The sequence below is a fragment of the Aythya marila genome (genome assembly GCF_965140915.1).
Source record: "Aythya marila genome assembly, chromosome: 4".
Classification (NCBI taxonomy): domain Eukaryota; kingdom Metazoa; phylum Chordata; class Aves; order Anseriformes; family Anatidae; genus Aythya; species Aythya marila.
Genome location: NC_139045.1, coordinates 27,719,725 through 27,747,380, shown reverse-complemented (window position 1 = coordinate 27,747,380; position 27,656 = coordinate 27,719,725). Strand labels below are relative to the sequence as shown.

Sequence of the window (27,656 nt, the reverse complement as noted above, 5' to 3'; positions counted from 1 at the left end):
GCTTGGACTGGCGCACGCTTCGTTGGGTTAGAAACTGGCTGGATAGCCGGGCCCAAAGAGTCGTGGTGAATGGAGCCAAGTCCAGTTGGAGGCCAGTCACTAGTGGCGTCCCCCAGGGCTCGGTGCTGGGGCCGGTCCTCTTTAATATCTTCATCGATGATCTGGACGAGGGCACCGAGTGCACCCTCAGTAAGTTCGCAGATGACACCAAGTTAGGTGCGTGTGTCGATCTGCTTGAGGGTAGGAAAGCTCTGCAGGAGGATCTGGATAGGCTGGACCGATGGGCTGAGGTCAACTGCATGAAGTTTAACAAGGCCAAGTGCCGGGTCCTGCACCTGGGGCGCAATAACCCCAAGCAGAGCTACAGGCTGGGAGAGGAATGGTTGGAGAGCTGCCAGGCAGAGAAGGACCTGGGAGTGATGGTGGACAGTCGGCTGAATATGAGCCAGCAGTGTGCTCAGGTGGCCAAGAAGGCCAACGGCATCCTGGCTTGTATTAGGAACAGCGTGACCAGCAGGGCTAGGGAGGTGATCGTCCCCCTGTACTCAGCTCTGGTGAGGCCGCACCTCGAGTACTGTGTTCAGTTTTGGGCCCCTCGCTACAAGAAGGACATCGAGGTGCTTGAGCGGGTGCAGAGAAGGGCGACGAAGCTGGTGAGGGGCCTGGAGAACAAGTCCTACGAGGAGCGGCTGAGGGAGCTGGGCTTGTTCAGCCTGGAGAAGAGGAGGCTCAGGGGCGACCTTATCGCTCTTTTTAGGTACCTCAAGGGAGGCTGTAGCGAGGTGGGGGTTGGCCTGTTCTCCCACGTGCCTGGTGACAGGACGAGGGGGAATGGGTTTAAGTTGAGCCAGGGGAGTTTTAGGCTAGATGTTAGGAAGAACTTCTTCACTGAAAGGGTTGTGAGGCATTGGAACAGGCTGCCCAGGGAAGTGGTGGAGTCACCATCCTTGGAAGTCTTCAAAAGACGTTTAGATGTAGAGCTTAGGGATATGGTTTAGTGGAGGGCTGTTAGCGTTAGGTTGGAGGTTGGACTCGATGACCTTGAGGTCTCTTCCAACCTAGAAAATTCTGTGATTCTGTGAAGAGAGAGAGGAAATGTAGCTCCACACCTCTCTAGGTCATGCCAGACTTAGGGATAAAACTGGAAAGGCTAATGGGACAGCCCCACAAGCCAGCTGGTACTCTGAAGCAGAAGAAATGCTTATTGTCATCGTATATGCTAAAAACATTTCTGTTCTGTTCAATTTTTTGTAATGTTTCATTATGCTTTTAGCTAGAAGAGGTCTTCTGTAATCTTGTGAAAAGATAAAGTGGATTTCCAGTAATCCTATGAATATATTTCACTTAACTCTGTGAAGCTCTACAAATGTGGTCTGTAGCACCACAGCACTAGAGCTCTCACACAGAACTTAGCTCTTGAAATGCATTTTCGTTGCAGGCGAAGTTGATAAATGTAATTTCATTAATTGCATAGACGCACTGGGTTTGGAAAGGTTGGATTCTCTGTGGAAGAAGTGTCTCTTGGTGACCAGCGCTGCTTGGCTTTTAGCATCATGCTGAGAGGTCACAGAAACCTTTGGTAGGGAACCTTAGCACCAGCACGGATTGCTATATTGTACTTAACTGTGGGATGCTGCATTTGGTGTTCTGGTGCTCTGGCTAAAACTTTGAGCCCTGACTGGATTTGGGAAGTACGTGCGCCTTCTGCAGACTATTCTAGTGTACATTTGTACTCATGAGATTTAAAGGACATATTTAGCAGAATCTTTCTTACAATTCTATTCTGAGTAGCAACGTCTGTTGCTATGCTTCGGTTACCTTGGCTGCTATGAATTTCATGGCCTTCTAAAAGGCAGTTATTTAAGCATAAAATTGACAAGGAAATCAGATTTTTTAAAATTGGCTTCTGCAGCATTTAGCTTCTGCCAGTTAAGTTGGCAGAGCTTGTGTCTACCCCTCTGCTATAAGGCTGGTTATAAGGCACTCTTGACCACTGCCTTATGTTATGCCGTTAGCAAAGACCTTTTGTCCCAAGCCAAAAATACGACATTTTAGTCATTGTTTCAATTCCCCCCCCAAAAAAAAAACAAGTTTAAAAACTATTTGTTTCATTTCCTTGAGAAATTATCATTGTCCTTGTAAGTGAGCATAGGGCTCAGTTCCGAGTTCCACACTTTGCATCTCTGTTTTTTAAAAAAAAGCTTCTTTTTGAACTGATAATTTTTTCTCTGTTTCTGGGACATTACAGGTGTTTTTGTAGTGCTAACACATCTTCTTTGGGAAGATCTTTGGGAGAAGATTTCTGGAAGTGAACAAAATATTAAAAAGTTTTCTGGAGTGTCATCAACTGCTGGAACACATCAAAAAGATATTAGTAAATGGCTGAAGCCCATTGCTGATGGAAAATAAATGGAGCAGTTTTCAACACAAGAGAGACAAACATTGAGAAAGGCCATTGTCATAAAACAAAGTAGAAGATAGGTTACAGGCTTTTATTTTTTACCACCAAGATTCTCTGAAAGGTTTTTTATCTGAGGGAACCTAATAGAGACTTGTGCATCTCTGTTTATTCCATTTAGTAAAGGCAGTTAAGCCAGGTAAGGTTTGAGTGTAGGTATATAAATGAGAGAAGTAGTGTTTGTGATTTAATCCACAAACGTTTGTAGTATGAAATGTCCTGTGCAAACTTCAGATACAGCATTCTTTCCTATGGGATTGAGAAATACAAAGACAGACAATATCTGTAGTACTACCAAGACCAGACCATGTATGTTTTGGACAGAAGAGGTAGGTCAAGCATTTACTGCTGATGTGTGTATGTAGAATACACATCTCCAGACCCCTGATGGAAAATAACAAAAAGTGGTATTTTTATAGCTCCTTTTATCTTCCTTTGCTCTGCAAGATACCTTCATTTATTGCATTTCCAAACGTTTTGTTACTAGCTCCTTTCGTGTTTTTAAGAACTTCCTTTTTGTCCTTTTAGTATGTCCCTGAAGCTGAAGTCCCATCCTACTGGTACAGGTCAGACGAGGACAGATCGTCAGCTATCCAGATACAAACTGTTTCTACCAGTTGCGAAAATGTGAAAATCTGGTTTTCATATGTTATTGGAACAGATATTTTAGAAGCTTCCTAAAATGGAAGGGATATTTTTTTTAAGGCAGATTTAAGTTTTGAGGATAAAAAATTAGAATTGTACTTGCTCAGAAAGTGGGAATTTGGAAGCCAAGACCCTGCAGCTCCTAAGACAGCTTGTTACCAGGCTGCCTGATTCGCAAGCCAGCTGGCTTCAATATCTGGGTAAAGTGGCAAGAAGTCAGGCAGGATTCCAGCATGAATTTGTCAAAGCTGCACGCTATGTGGAAAATTCTTTGGGGGGGGGAAGATATTTTTCTCTTATGAAAAGTTCCAGCCAGATAGTTCTGTCTGCTTATCTAAGGGATGTTCATGAAGTAGTACATTGTGACAAATAAAAAACATACATAGTTTGAGATTTTGCAGGGGTTAGATACATGAAATGTTCAGTCATGTCATAAGTTTCATTATGTTTGATGTTATTATCTCAGGTTATCTAATCTTTCAGAATTTTAGCAATAAGATGAGATAAGACAAATCCTAATCCAGAAGGCAAAAACATACCCCTAATACTGTTTTTCTCTCAGAATTTATAGGAAAAAAATATAAATAAAGGTTTTTTTATGACTCCTAGTACCAAATCATATTATGTCAAAATAAGATGTTGATATCCTTCTTGTTAAAGGGAAGTAGAAAGGTTTGAATTTCATAAGCATTATTTTTATGTATGTATAAATAAATAAAAAAAAAGCCTCTTCAGTGCTTGAACAGTGTTAGATAAATTGCTGTTGGCAGATTTAATTGGTGTTTCTGAGTTTCCTTGTTCTTGTTTCATTTCTTATTATTTTGAATAATCCATTTAGCTGTAATTTCAATTGGCTTCTGCCAAAAGGTTATCTATCAGTCAGTTAAGATGGTCTCCTTGGCAACAAGAAATCTGGTTCTTAAGAGGCAAATGATTTCAATTTGCACTCCCACTTCTTTTTTTTTTTTTTTTTTTGGATGCCTAAAATTTATATTGCAGTCTGCCCTCCTGTTCACCCCCCCCGCCTTTTTTTTTTTTTTTAAATTTCATTCAGCTGAGAATTTGTTTCCAGGTATTGCTTGAAAACCTGAGCTTATAGCTATTGACTGAGTAGTTTGTTTTAGCTTCTCCTTTTTTCACTCCTCTCATCTCTTAGCTCTTGGCCATATGCCTTATTTCATGCTTTAAGCACAGAGGCTGGCATCCATTAAAACAGTCCCTTAGTTTTTGTTCAAGTACTTATTTATTTATTTATTTATTTATTTATTTATTTTCTCCTACAGTTCTCTTCCTAGCATGAAGACAGAATTCAGCTTTACAAAAGTAATACCACAAACGTAGATTCTCAACTTTCCCTCTTTTTGTTAGGGAGTGGATCTCTTCCTGTTTGTTAGAGCATGTCATAAATCTAAATCCTCTTTTAAAATAGAAGGCTTTTGTATATATGAAGTTATCCACGCATTTCTAGTTTATGAACCATATCTTGTTGGATATGATGCAGTGTTCCCTTTCTCAAGGGAAGATGAATAAAGCTTCTGAGATTTGGATGTGTTTTGCTTCCCTTTTTTGCTTGCCTCTTAACTCAGCTTCCGAGTTCAGTCAGATATGCTGTTTTTTGGGACCATCACGTAAAATTTGGAGTTTATGATAAAGCTTAATTTATGCAAATTAGTTTTCAATTTCTATTTGCAATGTGCAAATAGTAAAATTCAGCAGATATTTCTTTCAGTAAGTGTATCTCAGAAAATTCTACTTCAGCTCAATGAACTGCAAATTTGTCATCTGAAAAACAGAGAGTTGGACATAAAGATTGGTAAGGGGTAGAAAAGTAAGGGTAGTGTTACAAAACTCGATAGTATTTCTCCTCATCCTTTCTCTCCCATTGCTTGAAATGCTGCAGAAAGTACTACCTGTCTCATGATAAGAGAATGTTGCAGAACTGGAGGGACTTGTGGGGATTATGTCTTCATGAATGGAAAAGCTGATGGAAAAGAGAAAAGGCGAGGACTATCTAATTAAAATAGAGGTGAAGGAAAAAAGGAATAATGAATGATTTTGAGTAGACAGGTTGTGGCTTTTCCTGTCATTGTGTTCAGCAGTAGAACACGGTGATATTCACTGAAGACTGATTAATGAATGGTAAACTGTGCATTAAGTTTACATGTGGGTTTTTGTTGAAGGAAACTGAGATTATTGCTGCAGAAAGGTATTAAAGTCAAGTATTTAACAAGGTTCAGGGGGGCTGGATTGCATCTCACTGAAACTCATTGTTTAGTGAAGTGCAGGTGAGGTAAAATACCATCATTCTGACTACCAATCTCTAATTTGTCATGATTATAGGGAGACTATTATGAGAGGAGGTCTTACCATATATACTTCTCATATGTGTTCTTGGACTTTTGTCTGAAGCAATTTATGTTGCTTGTTTGAAGGAACAGGATGCGGAACTAGATAGAGGACAGGAGTTGCCATGCTGCATTAGATTTATCTTTTTATGCTCATAAACTTTACTAAAGTTCAAAAAAGCTGTTGTACCCTGAAAAATTCGACTTCATGATCTGGAAGCATCCTGCATTCTTAAAGTACCTTCACAGAATCCAAGAATGGCTGAGGTTGGCAGGGACTTCTGAGTTGATATTTAAATATAAATGCTGTGTTCAAGACCAAGCTTTAACCTATATAAAATGTATTAAGGTATTGCATCTTAATGTGACAAGACAGCATGCATATTGAATTGTTTTCCTCTTTTTCCTCTACTGCTGTAATGTTCATTCTTGTATACACATAGTGCTGTATGTTAAGAGTACTTTTCTTTTTCCTCCAAACAGAACAGCACTTTTCTGATGTTGTACTCAGTGAAGAATACCTCAATCTGGGTGTGGAGCAGGTGTGCAGTTTGATATCTAGCGACAAGCTTACAATTGCCTCAGAAGAGAAGGTAAGAGCACCTGTTCCACAGTATTCTTTTTATCCTTTTGTATAAGAGAGTGAGCTTGTTCCTACTGGTTCTGTAGACTGGATGCATTCTTTGTTTCCTTGGTGAAATTAAGCATGTATTGTGCTTATTTAAAGGATTTATTTCCCCAAAGTGTTGTCAGTTTGATGCTGAAAACTAATCTCCACTCTTAAAAATCCTAAAACTGTATTATATCACATAATCCTCTGTTCTGTGAAAAAAAAAATGATGCTCAGTTGAATGGAAGTTCTCTCTCAGCTTCAGCAGAACAGAGAACACATGATATAAGTCACAGGTTTAACCAACTTATCCCTTGGTAAACCAAGGGATAAATAACTTAGTAGTATGAAGAGCAAGTATATGCACTCTACTAACTTCCATGTAAGCAGTCCCACAAAGGAATTAAAAATGGGCACTTGTATATATGGGGCTGTTTAGATTAACAGAACAATATGTGTTGCGAAGGAGATGGCTAGGTAGCTTGGTATAGCCAAACTTAAGTTTGAATATGGCTTGGCTCGCCTTTAGCTAGATCTCATCATTTCATTTGTGAAACTCATCTTCAGTGAGGCCAGCAGATATCCTTGAACCTCTAATGATTTTTCTGTGTAGATGCATTTGTTCTGAGCTTTTGAATCCAGATATTAAAATTAAAAATACACTGTCTTCCTTTGTCCAAGGAGTATGTAGCTGTACCGACTCTGCTCAAATGAGCCTAAACTGTATTCAAAAGCACGTTTGAATACTGATTTGATGGCTAGATGGTGTTTCATGCTGAACTCTTTTCTTTATACATTGGAGAAACTCTGAATCTAAGAATGATCTGCTTAACCTGTAATTAGTGAAGTCACACTGCTGTCCCCATAATACTCTGAAGGGCCTGACTGATACAAGCAATGCTACTTCTGTGGAGTATAATTAAAGTTTTAATGCTAAAGCATATGATAAGCTGTTGTGCAATATAGGAGAAACTAGGCTTGGTACCTCTTCTTCTGGTAAGATTTGATGATCAGTCATCTGGGTGATGATGTGGCATGTCAATTCTCCAAGACAGGAAGAAAAATAAGAGAGTTACAATATCTCTGCTGCTTTATCGTTTATTTACATAGTTTTTATTGGATTTACAGTATTAATATATTACTTGTTTTGTGCATTTTGTCAAGTACCCTTGAAACACTACTAGAGATGTGGTGTAGAAAAAGACTGCCTAATGCATCTTAAGAACTTTTTATTGGATAAGTATGCAAATAACGGGAGTTGTAACTGCTGTTTTTATTACATCAGGAATTGTAGTAAAGTAAAAGCTATTTTTGAAGACATGGTGATATTTTCATAGTCATGAATCTGTAAGTCAAGGGACTCGCATTTGTTTGTTTTCTGGAAGGTATTTGAAGCGGTGATAGCATGGGTAAACCATGACAAAGATGTAAGGCAGGAGCTAATGGCACGCCTGATGGAGCACGTTCGGCTGCCTTTGCTTTCCCGGGAATATTTAGTTCAGGTAAGCAAAAAGGAATAGTGATTCTTGAGCATGTGAACATTTCTGTTTATTTTTTTTAATGCCAGGTGAATATTCTTAAATTTAAACAGTGTAATGTATTGTGTTACTGATGGTAAAAATAAACAAGAAACCACCACTACATGTGCGTGCACATGCACTCTTACAGTCAAACGGGGAATTGCCAAACAGGGGAGGCCATATGTATGTAATTTGTTCGGGTGACTCCTTGTCATGGCACACTAGTAATTTGGATGATCTAATTTGCTGAGGTCAAGTTACATTTCATTTGTAATATGATCATTGGATTGAATCATTAAGGTTGGAAAAGACGTTCAGGATCATCTGGTCCAACCATGATGTTTGATCCAACACTTAAATTTCAGAATTGTATCTATTAAGTTGGTTAGGACTTAAATGACAGCGTAAACATTTCTTTACCTGGTTCAGATATAATGGTTGTTATTTATTTTTATTTTTAAAGTTCTGTGACATCATTTTGACTATTTTGGTGTTAGATCAAATATTTAAGATAAAAAAATCAGCTCACCATTAACATCGAATGGTTGGTAGGTGTTTAGTTTTAGAAATCTATCTTTGTGATATGAATTTCTTCCACTTTTTTGTTGTGGAGTGGTTTGTTAAAATCTCTCCTCCACTCCTACCTGCAAGTGTTCCGTACAGTCTTGTATTTGAAAAGTCATGAAACATGTCTGATTGTGAGCAGTCTCATTGTTGTCTAACACTGTTTCTTCCACATACTAATTAAGAGAGTCTACATCTCCTGATTTCTTGACTGCATATTGTCATCACATAAAATCATGTTTAAATGTGGTTAAACTACATTCTAAAAATTCAGTGATATGTATTTGTTCCTGTGATAAAGGCTTTATTACACTTCAGATTGTGATTTGTGTTTTACTTCTTAACATGCTCAGACCTTGTTAAACTTCTATTAACAAACAGAGAGTTGAAGAGGAAATACTGGTTAAGAACAGCAGCGCTTGTAAAGATTACCTCATTGAAGCTATGAAGTATCACTTGCTGCCAACTGAGCAACGAGCATTGATGAAAAGCACTCGAACAAAATTGAGAACGCCTGCTAGCCTTCCAAAAGTAAGACACTTACTTATTTCTTTAAACTCTACTTCAACAGATTTGATGACAGCATTACCATCACTTATTTCAGTAAAAATTCCCATATCAGAATTATTTGTCACAAAAACATTAAAAAAAAAATAAATCATGGATGCTTCTGAGTTGTGGCATTTTATTTTATTTTATTTTATTTTATTTCATTTCATTTCATTTCATTTCATTTCATTTCATTTGCCAAGTATGATCTTTTCTTCGTTTTAGAAGAAAACAAATGTCTTCTTTCTAGTGATCAAGAAGTTTTGTTGTAGTATTATGGCAACTATAATAATGGACTAAGAGACTTCATTCAGCAGATTTAACACATTTACCTCAACGGAACCAAAGAAGGCTGTTCTGTGATGGATTTTCACATTCATACAATGGATTCACAAATCCATTGTGATGGATTTTCACATATTGTGATGCATATTCACATTGAATATCATAGATAGTGAATTCTCATATCTGCAGTCATACTAGGATGCGAAGATATAGCATAATCTGCGTCATTCATGGGAGGTCTGTCTAGCCTCTACTTGCTTCCTGCTTTCCTACCTCAAATATTTCCTCTAGACACAATAATTTCAAATGGCTTGTATAAAAATAAAAAATAGAAAATGAGTTGCCTACTTTGCAAGACTCAACTTGCTTATTTAGAAGAACCATCCTTTCCTTTTTAAAACTTCTGATCTTTCAGGTGCTCTCATACATATGGAAATAATTAACAAATATCATCTCCCTTTCAGTTGATGATGGTAGTTGGAGGACAGGCACCAAAGGCGATTCGCAGTGTCGAATGCTATGATTTTAAAGAAGAACGCTGGCATCAGGTGGCCGAGTTGCCTTCCAGAAGATGTAGAGCAGGTACATAATGCTTCAGAATTAAGGCGTCAATATAAAGCATCCCATGTTCTTTAGAACATTAATTAAGATATTTATTTGACAAGGGCTAAGTTTTGACTTCAGTGATCATCCTGCAAATTAAAATTACAGATTTGCTAGTCTGGATCTATACAGGTTTGTAAACTTGATCTTAATTTGTGTTTCAGTCTGTAATCTATAGTAAACTGCTTCTTTACCTGCCATAGATACAGGGGATAAAAGTACTAAAATATCAATGTGTTATAATAATGAGCAATTTTATTATTAAAATACCTTATTATTAAATTAGATGAAGAATGTGAAGAAGTGACCACCTGATATTAAAAATGTGAAAATCTTAAAATAGCTGAGATACCTAATCAAGAAGAAATTCTGCAAGCATGGTTTTCAGGAGTATGAGACATTAGTAACAAAAAAACCACCTGAACTTGTAGTACTTAATCTGAAGGGAGTGTGGCTTTATGACACTGTCAAAAGCCTGTGTAGTGAGTACTGTAAATCGTGTCAGGTACCTGCAAGATTAAGATAGTATGGAATAAAATAATTGACAAAAAGAAAAAAATGCTTAACTGTCCTCACCATTCTCCTTCTCTAGGAATGGTGTACATGGGAGGCATGGTTTATGCTGTTGGTGGTTTCAATGGTTCTTTGAGAGTTCGCACAGTAGATTCCTATGATCCGGTGAAGGACCAGTGGACAAGTGTTGCTAATATGCAAGACAGGAGAAGCACACTGGGAGCAGCTGTATTAAATGGACTTCTTTATGCTGTGGGAGGATTTGATGGGAGTACAGGTATTTCGGCCTTCATACGCTGCCTATTACTTTTCATTACTGTTAAAATAATTGTATCAAATTTGAATGACTCTTAGCAGTGAGAAAACCAAGCATGAGGGTAGCCTAGCACCTTGTGGTGTGGAACATGCCTTAGTTGTCATATCCTTCCACCCAGTACTGAACAGTGGGCTGTTTTCTCCAATCTAAGACTTCAGGCATCAGGCATCATGACTGGTGAATCTTCGGCAAGTTCCCTTTCAGTAGTCCAAGTTCCTACCTCAAGCAACATGTGAGCAGAAAAATTTTCTGGTCTTTTTTGTCCTGTTTGCATATGAAGTATGATTCTCTGTTTTCACATGGTGTAAACAGGATTATGAACAGTGTTCTTTAAACTGTGGGAAGATGTACATACACAGATGCACTAAACCTTTGTGCAGAGATGACCCTTTTCCTTAATAACTATTACTGATGAGCATATGCATGTATGAGAGAGCGTTGTGACTTAGTTAAAAAAAATTAAAAAAAAAAAAAAAAAAAGGAAAAAAAAAAGAAGAGAGAATATTTTCAGAGTACCATAAAAGCTTTTACTAATTTGCCCATTTTCAGACACCAGGACTATGATGACTGTATGATTGTATTTGACTATCTAAAGGATAGATGTTATGCCTTCTGCATAGTAATTAACAGTTCTTAAAACTAAAAAATTTGAATTTACAGATATGATGAATTTTTTGGAAGGTAGACAGTACATTGCATCTAGATTTGTGGAGCAAGTAATGTTATATTGTTTTCATAGGTTTATCGTCAGTCGAAGTTTACAACTTAAAGACTAATGAGTGGTTTCATGTAGCTCCAATGAACACAAGAAGAAGTAGTGTTGGAGTAGGTGTTGTTGGAGGTAAGTTGACAAATTACATTAAAAAGGAGGAAGAGAAATGCAATCCTTTACCTTATTGTCTTTCCCCATTTTAGAAAATGTACTTCAGATTTAGGTTTCTACTCAACCTCGACATTCAAATGGTAGGAGAAATACATAACATTCTATTTTGTTTTGTCAAGCTTTTAGCACAGGTGCTTTATCTTTTTCCAGAGCTTGAACTGTGCGTCAGGTGTGTCAGAGGCCAACTGACAAAAAGTGTGCTAACCACGTATGCATGTCAGCAGAGCTAGAGAGCCTGATAGTGATGTAGCACTGTGCTGTTGTCAGTTATGTTATCTGTGGCTGACTTTGCTGGTTACATGCTAGAACAACGTCAAGGACAGTGCCACGAAAACTGCTGACTTTCAAGGGCAACTTAGTTGTGAATAGCTTGGATATCACTTGCACAATGCAGGCATGGGCTGGCTAATAGGTCCTGAAATATTTTTAGGTCTGTTGTATTTTTTAACTGCATAGGAACCACTGCTGTTTCTCATCTGAAAATGCAAACTGTACAGATAATTTTCATGGGAAATTTTTTGACGTTTCTAGGAAGCCTATCAGTGAACTTCCAATGTTGGACATACTTGAATTAGTTTGACTTTGGACAACAACTAAATTATAAACAGAAAGAAGTACCTTTGCATTTCAGCTAGGCAATTCAAAATCTTTTGACTCACTTGGCTTTTGCAAGGTACAGGCTGCCTCTTGCCTCCTAAAAATGACAAGAACCATAGAGTGCTATCCTAAACAACTAACAAAAATACAATCTCACTATAACTGATTGATGACAAATACTGAGTAGTAGCTAATTCAGAGAACAATGATTTCCCCTCTGCATGTGTGACAGTAGTCTGTGTGCGTTAGAAATTTGCAGATTTCTGTTGGTTCCCCTTCTAGGTAAACTGTATGCTGTTGGGGGCTACGATGGGGCATCACGTCAGTGCCTTAGTTCAGTCGAATGCTATGATGCCAATACAAATGAGTGGAACTATGTTGCAGAAATGAGCACTAGACGGAGTGGAGCAGGTGGGTGAACAAGACTCGGTGATCATAGTAAAAATGAAACAGATTTGTGGTTTTAAAATTTATCTAAAAATGTAAAAGGTAAGCTAAAGTCTGATGCTTAATGGAATGTGCTAGCCTTAAATGGCTGATATACTGTAGGTTATAAATACAAAACTTCCTACAGAGTAAGATTCAGTTTGCTGATAGTAGATATCTTTTCTTGCTTTCCCATTCTTTCAATATTCCTTTTCTTCCCATACCTTCTGATGTTGTTAACTTATAAATGAACATGCATGGATTGTAACAATGTAGTATCTGCTAAATACTGAACTATCAAAATCTGGATGTTCAGGATGAGAAAATATCATGTCTTCAAAGATGTCTCTTTGCCAGTATAGGTCTGATTTTTCTAGTAGTGGACTTTACATGTGAATTGTGACTAGATTTCCATCTCCTTGGAGGACTTGTTTTGCATTCTGATTCACTGCAGGAAATTTTGTCCTTGTTCATTCTTAAGTTTGTATTACTGGTTTCATCTTATTACTTCCACTTATGTACCCTTTGTTTCATCTTCAGTAATTCTTCTCATCACCTGATGTTTACATCCTTTGGATATGTATAGGCTACTACATGTTATCCTTCCTTATCGTTTAGCCAAGGTATATCCATTTATTTCTTTATAATCTTAAAAATCCCTTCTTTATTTTTATATATTTTTCCCTCTTGGGATTATGAGTATGCATATTTCTCTTCAGAGACATCAAAAGTGCCTGTGATGTTCTGCTCTTGTTTAATGAAATGTTGTTTCCAGAGCTCCAAATCAACATTAGCATTTTCATTATCTATTAGGGATTCAAGTCGCATTTACTGTTCACTGTCCTCTATTTGTCTTTTCGTATTTCAGGTTTTTTCAGCTTGCTGAATTTATTTCTCTAGATGCATTCACATGAACTTTTTCAAGTCATGTTGCATTGTAATATTTTTCTACACTTATTTTTTTCAATTGTTTAGATCGCTTTTTTTGCCAAGTACTCAGTGGTGCTTTTTAGCAACACCTTTCAAATATCACCAGATTGTGTTAATGTACTTCAAAATTGAAAGAGATGTTGCTACAAATAAAACTGGAGGAACTTCCAGTACACTCTGTACATGATTGATAGCTGTCCCAGCTTTACATTATAATAATGCCTCCCATTATTCTTTATTTATCAACTCTGAATAGTTTTTAATCTGTGCAGTAATGTTTAAAGTCAGTCCAAATTATTTCAGTAGGTTTTACATGACAGTATTAACATCATTACTAAAATGAAAATACTTAGGTGGTGATATTTCAGTTAACATCCTTGCAAAATCAGCAAGCTGATAGGTCTCATTGCTAAAAATTAACATTTTGATTGTTTTTAAATGCAAAACATCCCATTAATAAAGGAAGCACAATATAGTGCATCTTAATAAAACATGGTTGTCTTTTGAAACTTCTAGTTCAGTTTGTTTATCTTGTTAATAAATGCTGGATTAAAAAACAGCCAGGGTTTCAGTAAGGCAGTTGTCTAATATTGGCAAGTTTTGAGGAAAATGTTTACATAAAACGGGCAAATTACTTGAATCATTGTAAAGACAAATAGTGTTGGTTGGTTCTGACAAAGGTTCATTTTGCAATTTGCCAGCAACCCTGTTTTCTCTCTCTTTAAAAAAAAGAAAAAAAAAAGGTCTAGATATTTGACTTTGTTTTTTTTGATGTTAATTCTACAAGCCTAAAATGTAGTGCCTTAGATGCAATAACTACAGGGATCTTTCTGCTGCTCTCCCCCATTTACTTGCCCTACAGTTCAGGACCTTGGTTGTTTACTCAGCTCTGTTGCTGTTTAAAAAAGAGACAGAGAAGAAAAAGGTAAATCTAGTCAGTTATTTCATATTCATATAACTGAGGAAAAGAATCAATGTTCAGAGTGCCACTCTGCTAAATACATGGAACATTTTATTTGTACTTGGGGGAGGAGGGGGTGGTAATGTGAAAATCATGACTGTTGATTGAGCTTGGCTGTAGCAACCAGATATCTCAAAACACTAGGACTGTTTCACCTGGCAGCAGTCCTGCTGTTGGACCAGCTAAAGATAATTTTGTTTCCTGCATTAAATCTATGGATCTCTGGTCATCTCCAGGAACTTACACCCATCTCTTCTGTTCCTCCTGCTTCATCTTCTTTCAAAAGCAACTTCAAAGGTTAACCCCAAGTTACTCTTTAGTACCAATTGCATCTCAGTTGATCAGTGTGGGGACAGGTCTGTTTATAGGAACACACTGGGATGAGGAACCTCAGATCCAGATATAGGCCATTTGGGAGGAATTAGACAGCTAAGGCTAAAAAATGGACAGGAAAGAAAAGGAACAGAGCAGAACTCAGACAGCAACAAGAAGGTACGGACAGAAGGAGCAATAAATAAGGTAGGACTTGGAACCCAGGTGTAGGATTAAGAGAGAATGAAGAAATCAAGAAATGAAGAATGTTACTAAAAATAAGGAACTGCTAAATAAAAAATGGCAATGTAGCAGAAGGAAAACTATATACACTAAATAGGAAGGCCAGTAATTATACAGGGAAAAAAGAAAAAAAAAAAACCACACACATACAAAAACCCAAAAAACAGATGGGGAGGAAAAATAACAATGAAGCACATTCTTTTACTTAGCTACTTGATCTATATCACATCACACATTTAAACTAAAAATCGAAGCTATCTTTCTATCTCTGTAATGTTTAATGCTACAAAAGATGAATGTTGTATTATCCTGTCGAATAAAGTGAGATCAGAGTGGGAGAAAGAAAAGCTGTCAAACTGTTCTGTGACATGATAGCTAGAAATAATAGCAATCACAGAGGAATTAAATTAACTGGGATGGATACAGGGAAATATCACTAGTGAATGTCACTGATGAAGCTTTAGATAGCGTGATTTATAAATCAGTGTCATATTAAGAAGCTATTTTTCAGATTTGTAGTACCAATTAATTCTTCCATGTTCACTTCCCCTTTTCTTCTAATTATTGAAACCATTCCTTTTAGTAAGAAAACATAATTTTCTTACTTCATCAGGAATCATTTCTCTTTCCATATAGGAATGGCCCGTAAACACAGTCTAAGTGTTATATTTTCAGAGATGTTTCACCTGGCCTTTAAGATCTCAGAACACTTTTTTTAAACCCAGTATTTTTTTTTTTTCTCAGAAAGTCTTAACTGATCTTTTTTTATTCATATTTGCTGTTTCCTTTCCTTTTTAATAGACATTGTAACTTGTGCCCTTTCCATGGAGCCCTCTAAGAACTAATTAACAAATCTGTGTCTCATGCTTTGAGTTTCATAATCTTAAATATGGACATGTACTTTTCAGTGTGCTTTCATAATAGCAATATTTAATTCTCTTTGTGGTCCATTCCTCACAAGTTCTAATGCCAAAATACTGACATATGTTTCATATGTGTTTATAAGGTATTCCAGCAGTTCAGTGGAAACAATCCTATTGTTTAATGTCTATGCATTCAGTTTTTATCCTCCATAGTGTATAGCTCTTATTTTCTAAAAATTCACTTATGCTTTATCATATTGTCAAATTGCCATATGCTGCCCGAGCATACTGTGTCATTTACTGTCACTTCTAATTAGTCCTAAATTTCAACAGTCCTAATTTTCCTGCACATTTGTTTATTTATTTATTTATTTGTCCAAAGTTTTCTAAATGTTGTGTTGCAGAACAGCTCTGGTCATTGTATGCTACAACTGTATTGGGCATGCAGGACATTTTTATCAGTGTCTTGCTTTAGTTGCTGTCCTTTGCTTTAATGTTTCCTCTCTCAAATGTCTTCTGAAATAGTTCCTGATGTTGGATGAGGGATTTATGTTAGAGGATGTATTTGTTGTTTCTTCTTTGTATCAGTCAAACCATACTCCAGTTAATTTTGAGTCCTACTGTTTATTTACAGGTGTTGGTGTGTTAAACAACTTATTGTATGCAGTAGGTGGTCATGATGGTCCTTTGGTAAGAAAAAGCGTGGAAGTGTTTGATCCTGTCACCAGTACATGGAAGCAGGTTGCAGATATGAACATGTGCAGAAGGAATGCAGGTATACACAACAACTACTTCAAATACCAGTGGTATAATTTGGTGTGAATGGCACGTTCCTTTTCCTTTAAATGGATTTCTGCTGCTTTGATGATGTCACAGCATAGAAATATGATTCAATGAAGGGAACAAACCAAATATTAATTTTCACAATTGGTTTCTTGTCTTCTTTAGGTGTTTGTGCTGTAAATGGTCTCTTGTATGTAGTTGGAGGAGATGATGGTTCCTGTAATTTATCAACAGTGGAATATTATAATCCAACAACTGATAAATGGACAGTTGTATCATCTTGTATGAGCACGGGAAGGAGCTATGCAGGTAATGTACAATCTTTGTTCTTTAAATGGGCTTTTTACAATATGTTGAAGAGTAGCTGCGATATTTGGCAAAATCTTCAAACCAACTACTGTCTAAAATAAAATCTAAGATACTAGAATGGGTATGAAGAATCTGCTGGTTCACTTTGAATTTTGAATTCAAATAACTATTCACTAAAATGAAAAAGGTATTAAACTGTATTCAAGAGGGATTTAGCACGTAAGTGATGAGTCAGAAAGAAGAATGTAGTGTGACCAGTTTTTTTCTTAAAACAAGAGCTTTGCAACTGTGTCTTACTCTGTGGGAGTCCAATTCTGAAGTTCTGTGTGGGGATTTGCTATTTAGAAAAATGAGGGTTGTTTCAGGAATCTTTAATAACTGCAGTCTCTCACATGAGTTATTCATGTAAAAGATATATTAACTGTAAGTGTAAGTAGAGTTGAGCAATGGCTGATTTTTTTTTTTTTTTTTTTTTTTTTTTTCAAATCATAGAAACTTTCAAAAATGCTGCACTGATTCAGACAACTTGCTGTCAGATAAATTATGGAAAATATGAAAACTTGATGCCAATGTGCTGTTTTTCAATGCTATGCTAGTTGCAGCATATAATTGACTTTTTTTTTTTTTCCAATGAAAATACTACCTAAAGATTTATGTCTTATTTTTTCTTCACTCTAGGTGTTACAGTTATTGACAAACCATTATGATCAGTAAAGGGATTTTCAACTTGATTATGCACTAGAAGCAGTCTTCAACAAGTGTATTTGAAGTGACTGAGTATCTAAGCACTTCTCTACTTGTAGCTGCACCTTGAGTCACAGTGGAAGACGTGACTGTCTACAATTACAGATGACGGATGATGAAGATTACTCTAGGTAGAAGCAATGCGTAGGATTATTCTGCGGTTGAACAGGAGCTGATTGAATTTTCTGAAGTCTAGTGGACCATTTTTTTTTTTTTTTTTATTGCAAGGTCTTCAAACACAAAAGCCACTTTCATAAGGACTGACTTGTGTCAGTCATGACTGAGAAACAGATCGTCGGTGAAGAATGGTGTGTATTCTGGTGAAAGTAAATTTTTGTCTTATTTTTTCCAGAGACTAATAAATGTATTTAAAGAAATGAACCGTCAGTCTTCATACTAGGTATCAAATCCCACCTCAGTAATTCAAGCTGGCATGGGGTAAACTTGTTTCCTTTTATAAACCTTTTGTTACATAATTATAATACGTGCATATGTATGTGTGAGCATAAGTTGCTTTCTATTGAAGTTCTTCAAAACCTGATTTTATTATTTAAAATTTGGCAGAGTACTTTGAATATGCCGGTACTATGTTGTAAAACAGAGTTGTATTTTTTGATATTTAACAATGCTTAACACTACTAATTCCCACTGAAGGAGATCAGAGATGGCTTATTGATTCTTGAACAGGTGTAATTTCAAGATCTTTTTAATAAAATGTTGTCGTACTTACGATTTTTTTTTTCTGTTCAATTTTGGTCACATTTTAAATGTAACTTTTCTTAACTTTTTATGCAAAAGGCAATTTGGCATGAAAATAACTGAAAATTTATAATGTATGAAATTAAGTTGAAACTTGCATGGTACTAAGGTCTATTTATGCGTGTAACCTTAGCTTCTGTTACCTACTATCTGCATATACTGTTATGTGGCCACGCTCTTCAGAGCAGCTGACTTTGATTCGTTCCTGGATGGCCTCCTTCTACCATGACCAAAGTTATTGTCACATCCGAGATATTTTCTTCGAATAAAAATTTGTATTTTGTTTCCTAATGCCAACACTTTGCTTCAAGCTTTCTTTGTCCCCACGAGCCTCACAACCACTCGGCTCTCCCCCACGAGAGGTCTGGGGAGACCACTGTGACCGGAGCGGATCGCGGGGCATTAGCGTGTGGTGCTGCTTGGTGCTGCACGCTGTGTTTTTGCCACGTTTTGCCCCTTTCGGGCCCGTGTCAGCTCCTGTGGAGGAGGCGCTACGTGCGCAGTGCCACCCGGCTGATGGCTGAGCCAGCTGAGGCACGAGCCCAGCGGCTGCTCGCCTACGCCCGGGGGCTGTGGCGCAGCCTCCGCCCCTGCATTGCTCCGCGGGGCGCGGGGCCGGCTCCCAGCCCCGCCCGTGCCCGCAGCCTCCCCTCAGCCTCCCCCGGCGCTGCCTCCCCAGGCGCCATTACACAGGGGGCGTGGCCTTGTCCAAAAGGGGGCGTGGCCTCTCCCGCCCCGCCCCTCCCGCCTCTGCGCAGCAGCGGGCCCCGTCTCCTCCCCATCACGTCGTTGACGTCACCCGTCGTCCCCCCCGCCTCATTGGCCGCGCGCCGCGGTCTCACTATCCTCACTCCACGCCTCCAGCCAATCGCTGCCCGCGCTCGGCGGCCGCGTCCCGGCCCTCCTCACGCCTGACTCTCCGCCGCTGCCGCCGGCCAGCCAATGGGCGCCGCGCCGGCGGTTACGCCGCGGCCAATGGGCGGGCGCGCTTGAGGAGCCGGCGGGCGCGGCGCTTGTTATTGCTGCCGGCGGCGCCCAGGTGAGGGGCCGGGGGGCTGCGGGGCCGAGGCACGCGGGTTCGAGTCCCGCTGCGGGTGAGCGGGGCCGCGGGCGGGCGGCGGAGGGGGCCGGGCGCCGGGCATCGCATGAGGGGACCCGGCTGGGGTGGGTGGGTGTCAGGGAGCCCCCTGCCTGCGGCCTGGGGTGACCGGGAATAGCGGCATTTGTGAGCCCGGTCTGGAGCTCTCCTCGCCGCTGTGGTACAGCGCTTGGTTAATCGTGGGCGACGACAACGCCGATCGTCCCTCATCCTTGCTCAGATCCCGAAATCTGAGGGGCAGTCGCCTCCCAAACCTGCCCTCCCCTCCCCGCGCTCACCCCCGGTTGATTAACCCGTAATCAACGGGTAATGCTTTGCCCTGGGGTTCACCGCTCTCTGCGCCTCTCCCCTCCAAATTGGCAGGTTGCTCGCCGAGAGCTGCGGGGGCAGGGCGACTGTGATGGTCTGTGCCTGAGCAATGGCAGCGAACGACAGCGTGAACATCCTCAACTCTGCCTACCTGGCGGTGGAGTACATCGACTCCTTCCTGCCCGACAACCCCCTGCAGCAGCCCTTCAAGAATGCGTGGAACTACATGCTGGACAACTACACCAAGTTCCAGATCGCCACCTGGGGGTCGCTCATAGTTCACGAGGCTTCGTACTTCTTGCTCTGCGTGCCCGGATTTGTCTTTCAGTTTATACCGTACATGCAGAAGTATAAAATCCAACAGGTGAGGCAGGGCCGTGGTTTTCGCGTTGCCTGATTTCTCGTGGAGTGTGTGAAGTAGGGCATAGGCTGCAGTTAGCTTCCAGTTTGTATGAACACGTTTGTCTCTATCACTATGGGCAACCTGGAAGTGAGAGACAAAAAATTGCACTGTTTGTGAGGAGATGAACATAAGGAGATTCGGAGAAGCAAAGTTTTTTTTTTATTTTTATATTTTTTAGGGAGGGTGACCTGTCCATTGTGGTGGTGTAGAGAGAACAGGGTATGTCAGTCTGTGTGGTAACCCAGTCAAATTTTCCCCAAGCAAATTCAACAGGGGAAGGTACAGTGGGATTGTAATATCTGTTGGTAGAGATGAGACTTAGAATTTTAAAGGAGTTGTGTGTTGTGCTTATTTGCTAACAAGTGTGCCTTTTGAAATATGTCAGAGCGCATGTTTGTGACTTGGAAATGTTTTAATGATGGAGAAAGTCTAGAACAGACTGCACGCTCTTAATTGGGTTTTGCTTATTAATGAGAAGCAAAGGCGCATCTGGCATCTAAAGGTGATTGTCTTCCCCAGGTTCTTTTTAATATTAATTGGAGAGGAAATAATATCCGTTCCTGAAATTACTGTGATACTTGGTAAAAGGTCTCCCTGCAAAAACTCTTTTTTCATGTCAGGGTATTTCTTCACAAGCTTTTGTCTTCAACTCATCTTTGTATTCTTTAAGCTATGGAAATAAGTTCTGTGGCGTGAAGAAGAAAAGTTAATGTATATTTGTGTTAAATTTTTGAATCTGAAATGTTCTAGCTAATTACAAATATTGAACTAACAAAAATAATTTGAGGTGACTGGCAAAGACAGCTTCTGGTAATAGACACTTTTTACAAAAAGTTTGCTTAGAAAAATGAGAGCCTTTGAATCTGAATGTAATCCCATGTAATTTGTATTATCTGTGTTATGAAGGACCTGCTACTCACCTGTTAAGGTGAAATGAAACTGCCTCTGAAGTAATTTTTGCAGCAGTTCAGCTATACACATTAAAGGTGCCTAACACAAACGATTGTTTTCTGTTTTAGGATAAACCAGAAACATGGGAAAAACAGTGGAAGTGTTTCAAAACGCTCCTCTTCAATCACTTCTTCATTCAACTTCCTCTAATTTGTGGCACCTATTACTTCACAGAGTATTTTAACATTCCATATGAATGGGAACAAATGCCTAGATGGTAGGTGGATATTTCACTTATATTCATGCTGAGTGGGGAGTACAGTTATATATTTAACAAATACTGTGTGATAAAGTTCATGATGATAACACAACTTTTTTGGCTAACAAACTGTGTTTGCTAATCACTCCACAGGCTTATCTGCTGTACAGCTTAGTAGATTTTTTTTAAGTGGCCCCAAATTGTTCTGGTGTTTGGAGAGGAAAGGAAATTAGGGGGGGGTTTATGGAAGCAAAGAAAGGTTTATAATGGCTTGGTGTAAATGTTCGACTTCTTAATCTAGCCTTTTTTTTTTTTTTTTTTTTTTTTTTTTTTGATTCTCAGTGATTCCTCCTCAGTGTTTCTTTCCCCCCATGCTGTTTTATTTCATAGCAGCAGTGTAATCTTCCAGGGCGAGGAACCTGTTCCACATTCCTCTTTTTTTGTCCTATACTGTTTCGATACTTAAGAAAAGAAAAAAAAAAGTTATACCCTCCTTCCCCCCTGTAGTAGTTCTTTATAATCATTTTAGAGTTATCAGCTGTCTACACCAGACAGAAAATATGGTTTCTATATCTAGGTATTACCTACACACCATGGAGTTTTGTTACCGACCATGTGTGTAATAGTGAAATGGCAGCTTGCTATGCTGCATGTTAGCTCCAGCATGCCAACAGATGAGCTGATAGGTGAGAGGACTAACGTGTATTTTTATATAAAAAGGTAGCATCAATGCACTGTTAGTCAGTAACATGCATAAATGTTTCTTACCCCTATTAGTGTTTAAACTGTTTCATGTTTCAAGACTGTGCATCTGCTAGTATGTATCAGATAATACCTCTCTGCTAGTATGTATCAGATAATACCTCTCTGCTAGTATGTATCAGCTAATACCTCTCTGCTAGTATGTATCAGCTAATACCTCTCTATTTTTTGAAGGTACGTTCTGCTTGCCCAGTGTTTCGGATGTGCAGTGATTGAGGACGCCTGGCACTACTTCCTGCACAGATTGTTGCATCACAAGAGAATATACAAGTACATCCATAAGGTTCATCATGAGTTTGTAGTACGTATTCCTTGATTTTTTTAAATTGTTTTTAGTATATGCAGATTTATACAGTTTGTTTAAAGGGTTTATGTTGCAGACTTAAGGGTTTTACATCCTTCTGACAGGGAGATTGATGTCTTTTCCTGAGCTCTTTGTCAAAACAGTCATCCATTTTGTTTCTGAAATCACCTCCTGTGATTTTATTTCATTTATGAGAACGATAGGGTGCACTCAGTTCTTACTGAAGTTGAATCCTATCTGTTGAGCTGGGGGAAAGCAAGCTTTTAAAAACCTATTATAAGCCTGTTTGTTAGGGGAGGAGGAGATGGTAGGTTTCTGGCTTTGTTTGTCAGTTCTCCACCCCTTGGGCATCATCCAGGGTGCAGCAACCCTCAGAATGCTGTCCACACACACTGCTCCTGCACTGTTTGGGTTCCCGCATCACCTGGGCAGCGCACTTGATCTGGGTGAGGATCGTAGCTCTGGAAGCAGTATGGTTAGTTGTGTGATGATGCATTGAGAACACAGTGCTCCCAGCACAGAGGTATTTGGGTGGTTCTGCATTTACCGGCATTGAAGCTGACAGTGAGCACAAGGTAATGAGCCGTGCTTGACTGGAGGTGGCACTGTGCTGAGCTTACACGGTGTAGTTAATACCTCTCTGTTTCGGTGGCACTGTTTCTGGACCACTGGGCTCAGTGCTGCTGTTTGCCCAGAGCTGTGTTTCAGCATATCAGCTATACTGTGCCTGAGGTAAATTGCAGGCTGCTGTGTCTGGGACGCTTTGTATGGGTTGCTCATAATAAAGAAGCTCGGTATGGATTTGTGCAAGCAGACACATCCGTGTATGTATGTCTGCAGCAGCAGCTACTGTTCTCTCTCTCTTGGCAGCCCCTCAGGTTTCTAGCAGGAGCAGTTTCTGGCTGGTGTTCTTGTGTGTCCAGCAGTTCCCACAGAAGTGATCTGTAGGCTAATGGCTGTTTCACTAAAAAACTTTCCCTGATAAATAAAAGCTGATTACTTCTAAACCATCCTTAAGCCACATTGTGGACTTTATTATTTTTTTCTTCCAATAACCTAATGTTGAAGGTGTAAGTTTGACTTTTTTTTTGTTTTTTAATTATTATATTTCTATATCTGTTCCGCTGCTGAAAACTCTCTGTGGAATTTCTTTCCTGGTAAACCAAATATAGGAATGACTGGTGTGTATATATAAGAAAAGTTTTTTAGATTTCATAACATTTTCTATGATAGGAATTTATTTAAAAGAGATTTTTTTTTATATATATATATATATAATATAATTTTTATATTTTAAATACCTTTCCAAGCGAATCCTGATGCTGAGAGTATTTTGGCTTCCTTCTGCTTTGTTCTGCTTCCAAGACTGGATGCATAGCATAGCTGATGGGAGCTTGCCAAACACTTCAATATTCCTGAAATAACTCTTTCTTCGGCCTGGGGTCATGATAAGCCTAAACAAAAGCTTTTGACTGTAATAGTGAAGTGGTTGGAATTGCTACCATTGGAATCACAGTCATTACATTGGAATACTGCTCTCCTGGTTTGCCAACAAGGAAGGAGCTGAACACTTGGGTTAAGGCCCATGCTCAATCAGACCATTTCCTTTTCCCACAGTATAATTCTGCTGTTCCTTCTGGAGTCCTGCGGGATGGGTAATGGGGAGGGGAGAGTACCACAGAGTGGTGATCCTGATTTGGGGGTGTGGAAAATGGAAGATGATGACAGTTTTACTGTCTGTTATTGTTTCGTAGTCTCCTTTTGGAATGCAAGCAGAATATGCACATCCTCTGGAAACGCTTATCCTCGGAACTGGCTTCTTCATTGGAATTGTTGTTTTCTGCAACCATGTGATTCTTCTCTGGGCATGGGTAATATGCCGCTTGATGGAAACCATTGATGTACACAGGTGAAATCCTCATTGCTTTTTTAATAGTTTTACTTTTCCCCATGTCTCTTTTAAGCTTTACTGTTTGTTTTGTACTGAAATGCTTTTATGCATTGTACACAGAATAACAGTCTGAACAGTTATACGGTCTACTGTTTTTGAGGTAGCATTGTCTGCAAATCTTGTTGATTAAAAGAGTACTATAGACCATTAGTTAGATCATCCTGAGGAGGGTTTCAGGAGCTAGGTGTCTCAGGCTGTCTAGTTCTAGATGTTTGGTGTATGGTTGATCTTAGGCATATTAGAATGTCAGAAATCAATTACAGAACATGATGCTCCAGCCAAAAGATTTTTAGTGCTTTGTCTCTGGATGAGAGAAACTTTAGGCTATACAACTGACCATCTTACAAGTAAAAATAAATAAATAAATAAATAAATAAAACCACAAAACAAACAAACAAACAAAAAACAACAAAACAAAGCAAAACAAAAAAACTCCTTTTATTTATTTCTTTATGGTAGATGTGAAGGGTAAGACTGCTTATTTCTGTAGTAAAACTGACTTATTTCAAATTTGGCTCCAAAATGGTAATGCAAACACAAGAAGGCTTAGTTGGGTTAATCCGCAAATGAATGACCTTTTCTTTTTTGTGTCCCAGAGGAAAGAGTTCACTTTTGAAATGTTAGCACCACACTTGACCTTGTAAATACATTATGAAGCTTATAGCGTCGTATTGTAAGCTGTGTCAAGTGTTTTTGTGGAACATGAGCTAATAACTGGCTCACTGTACAAATCATTGCCATTTTAGGATTTTCTCACTCATAGAGTGAGAAGTGTATGTTGTGACATACTGAAGTAATTTGTGCAAAGTATGAGTCTTTGACAATTAGGTTTGTTGTCCGTATGAGGTGTTTATAACAGATTGCCTCGTGCTCTCCCCACTAGGTGGTAGTAAGATGCTTTCCATTACTCCTAAGCAAGACCTGAAATCCCTGTAAATTAAACTCTTCTGGTTTTAATAATCTTTTAATTCTGTATTTTGAGTTTTTAAACACTCGAACAACTTGCAGTAAGCAGAAAATGATTAAGAGCAGGAATACTACAACTGTACATGATTTGAGCTGCTGTTGAGCAGATGAGCTGATTGGTGTTTATAGCTTGCTGTCGCTAAGATTTTGATTCTTGTTCTGCCTTCCTAACATCACTCTTGAGCCAGTTAAATTCACTAAGCCAGCAGGAATTCAGTCACTCTGATCTCCTAGGTGTCTTGGTTAAATTTTTTGTGTTGCTTAGAAAGATGAGCTAAAAAGGTCACTGAGTGCCAAAGCTGTTGTGGGATAGTTAACAGAAGCATTTGCCTAAGAGAAGAGGGGATTTTGTTTTCCTGTTGAGCTAGTGTTCACGTGATTGCTTTAGGACTTTATAAAATGAAAGTTCTTTGATATTAGAGAAAGGACAAGCTGGTGTCTATATTATGTAGTTTAGATCTGGAAAAAATCCTTACTATAATTGCTTTTTTTTTTTTTTTTTTCCTTCTCCCCTCCATAGTGGCTATGATGTTCCACTGAACCCTCTTCATTTGGTGCCTTTCTATGCTGGGGCCCGTTTTCATGATTTCCATCACATGAACTTTATTGGCAATTATGCTTCAACCTTCACGTGGTGGGACAGACTCTTTGGCACAGACTCTCAATACATTGCCTATAAAGAAAAAGAGAAGAAGCAGCAGCTCATGAGGAAGAAGGCCAACTAAAAATCCAGTGTAAAAATCCTGATGCTAATACTGGTAGTCAACTTTTGCTTTTCTTTAAAGCAAAATAGTGATCGGGTATTAAGCAGAAATCATGTTCCTTGGCTACTAAGTGGTAGGGAAAAAAAGCTAATTAAACTGCAGTATCTTCCTAATGGGAATGCTTTCTATTTTATATGTAAGTACTGCATATATTTTAACTACAGATTTAAAGAAGATGCAAAAAAACCTGAAATGACTCATGTCTGTCCATTTTTTTCTGCAAAAATTATTCAGTTTTATCTTTAACGTTGGCCACTTTGGTTCCAGGTAGAACTGTACATGTACTCTAAAATTGAACTTAATTTTTTAAAATATAGATACTTAAATTTGTAATATCAAATAGAACATTTACTGGTATCAGCACTATATTATTTAAATATTGGGTCCAATTTGCTTTAAACCAAAACATCTGTTAATAAGAAGCTTGGACAGGCCGTTTGCACACTGGATAATGCGAACTGTATATACGAGAATACCTATAAAAACGTGAGTTAGCGGACATTTCTGATGTAGACTTACTGTTTTTTTCAGATTACAAATAAAGAGAATAGAAGTTTTTATTTGAACAAACTGTTTTTGCTGCTCTCGGAAGTTGCTCTGTCAGTGTACTTAGCATTTACATTACATTCTTTTCTGTGTTGTAATTTGCTGAACTGACTTGTTGCTATATTTGCACTTGTGACTGATGAAATAAATGTGGTTTGGTTTGATACGTGTATTATACTTTTCATGTTAATACAAAACTGTGGCAAAGAACATGTAGGATATAGTGTTTTACTTTGTTGATCTCTCTAATAAGGAAGCATTATTTCTATCGTAGTCTACAGGTAGTTTACAGGTGGAACTTGCACAGAGACAGCAATAAGAAATGGAAACAGAACATCTTGTAAGTTCTGCTGGTTTGTGTTTTGAGGGACTTGAATACTTGGACCTATTCAGTGTAGCCACAACTTCTGGGACAAGTGCATTTTCAACTTAAGCTATAGCTTTCACAAACCAATATCTTAACATCTACTACTCAAGTTGTAATAGAAACAGTATTCTAATATTGTTGAATCTAATCTCTAAACATGTCTGTTGCACAGGAAACAACCATGGAAGCATTTAAGAAGAGTTTAAAGCCTTATAAACATCTTGCACTTTGTATTTTAATGTCAGATGCTTTTCAGACTTCAAATGTCATTTAATTTACTCTATAATTTCTTCAGAGATGCTTGCAGGCTTTTTTCCATGCTCGAGACCACCTGAATCTTGATGCTGCTTCACATACAGTCCTCTGTAATCCTGTGAAGTTTGTTAAAACTATAGAAATGCAGATCAGATCAGGCTTCTAACAAAAAAATAGAAAAATTAATGACATTCAAACAGTGATTGAAATAATACTTGAGGTGTAGGAGTAGTTCAGATTATTCTTCTGGGTGTTGTTCTGTGGAACCTTTTACTAAAAAACATGCAACCTTTTACTTCTGTCTTTGTCCCTGCTGAGATACGGTGTTCTCCCTTTCTCCCCTTTCTTCTGAAAGGAAGCAAAAATACTTGGCCATGGCAGGTGAGTGAAAGTTGAAAACCCAGTATTGTTCAGTTTTTAGCACAGACCTAAGACTTCCTGAATCCATATGCACTACCAGCCTGAACTCTCCTTGGTGGAAGCAACCTCTTTAATCTGGTTTCAAAGACTGCCTTTATCCCCTTTGTCGACTCCCACTCTCATCCTGCAGCTGCAGCTATGC

At 38.6% G+C, this 27,656-nt stretch overlaps 2 protein-coding genes across 4 annotated transcripts in view; both read left to right on the top strand.

Annotated features, from left to right (window-relative positions):
• KLHL2 (kelch like family member 2) overlaps positions 1-18,515 on the top strand; it is a 57,533-nt gene extending 39,018 nt beyond the window's left edge. For both annotated transcript variants that reach the window (XM_082758739.1, XM_082758740.1), the window contains 10 exons: positions 5,932-6,041; positions 7,444-7,560; positions 8,524-8,673; positions 9,441-9,558; positions 10,172-10,369; positions 11,148-11,249; positions 12,171-12,299; positions 16,258-16,398; positions 16,572-16,715; positions 17,394-18,515. In XM_082758739.1, the coding sequence (XP_082614865.1) occupies positions 5,932-6,041; positions 7,444-7,560; positions 8,524-8,673; positions 9,441-9,558; positions 10,172-10,369; positions 11,148-11,249; positions 12,171-12,299; positions 16,258-16,398; positions 16,572-16,715; positions 17,394-17,422 (1,238 nt within the window). In that variant the 3' untranslated portion in view covers positions 17,423-18,515. The remainder of the gene's footprint in view (positions 1-5,931; positions 6,042-7,443; positions 7,561-8,523; positions 8,674-9,440; positions 9,559-10,171; positions 10,370-11,147; positions 11,250-12,170; positions 12,300-16,257; positions 16,399-16,571; positions 16,716-17,393) is intronic.
• Positions 18,516-19,122: 607 nt separating this feature from the next.
• On the top strand, positions 19,123-26,667 carry MSMO1 (methylsterol monooxygenase 1). Of its 2 annotated transcripts, none has more exons than XM_082758736.1 (6): positions 19,123-19,257; positions 19,681-19,990; positions 21,049-21,197; positions 22,116-22,242; positions 24,000-24,154; positions 25,683-26,667. In XM_082758736.1, exons 2-6 carry the CDS (start codon positions 19,736-19,738, stop codon positions 25,885-25,887), a joined length of 891 nt encoding a protein of 296 aa, XP_082614862.1. In that variant the 5' UTR covers positions 19,123-19,257; positions 19,681-19,735; the 3' UTR covers positions 25,888-26,667. The 2 variants fall into 2 exon arrangements, with proteins under 2 accessions (XP_082614862.1, XP_082614863.1); XM_082758737.1 differs by lacking the exon at positions 19,123-19,257 and adding an exon at positions 19,260-19,312.
• The last annotated feature ends 989 nt before the right edge of the window (positions 26,668-27,656 follow it).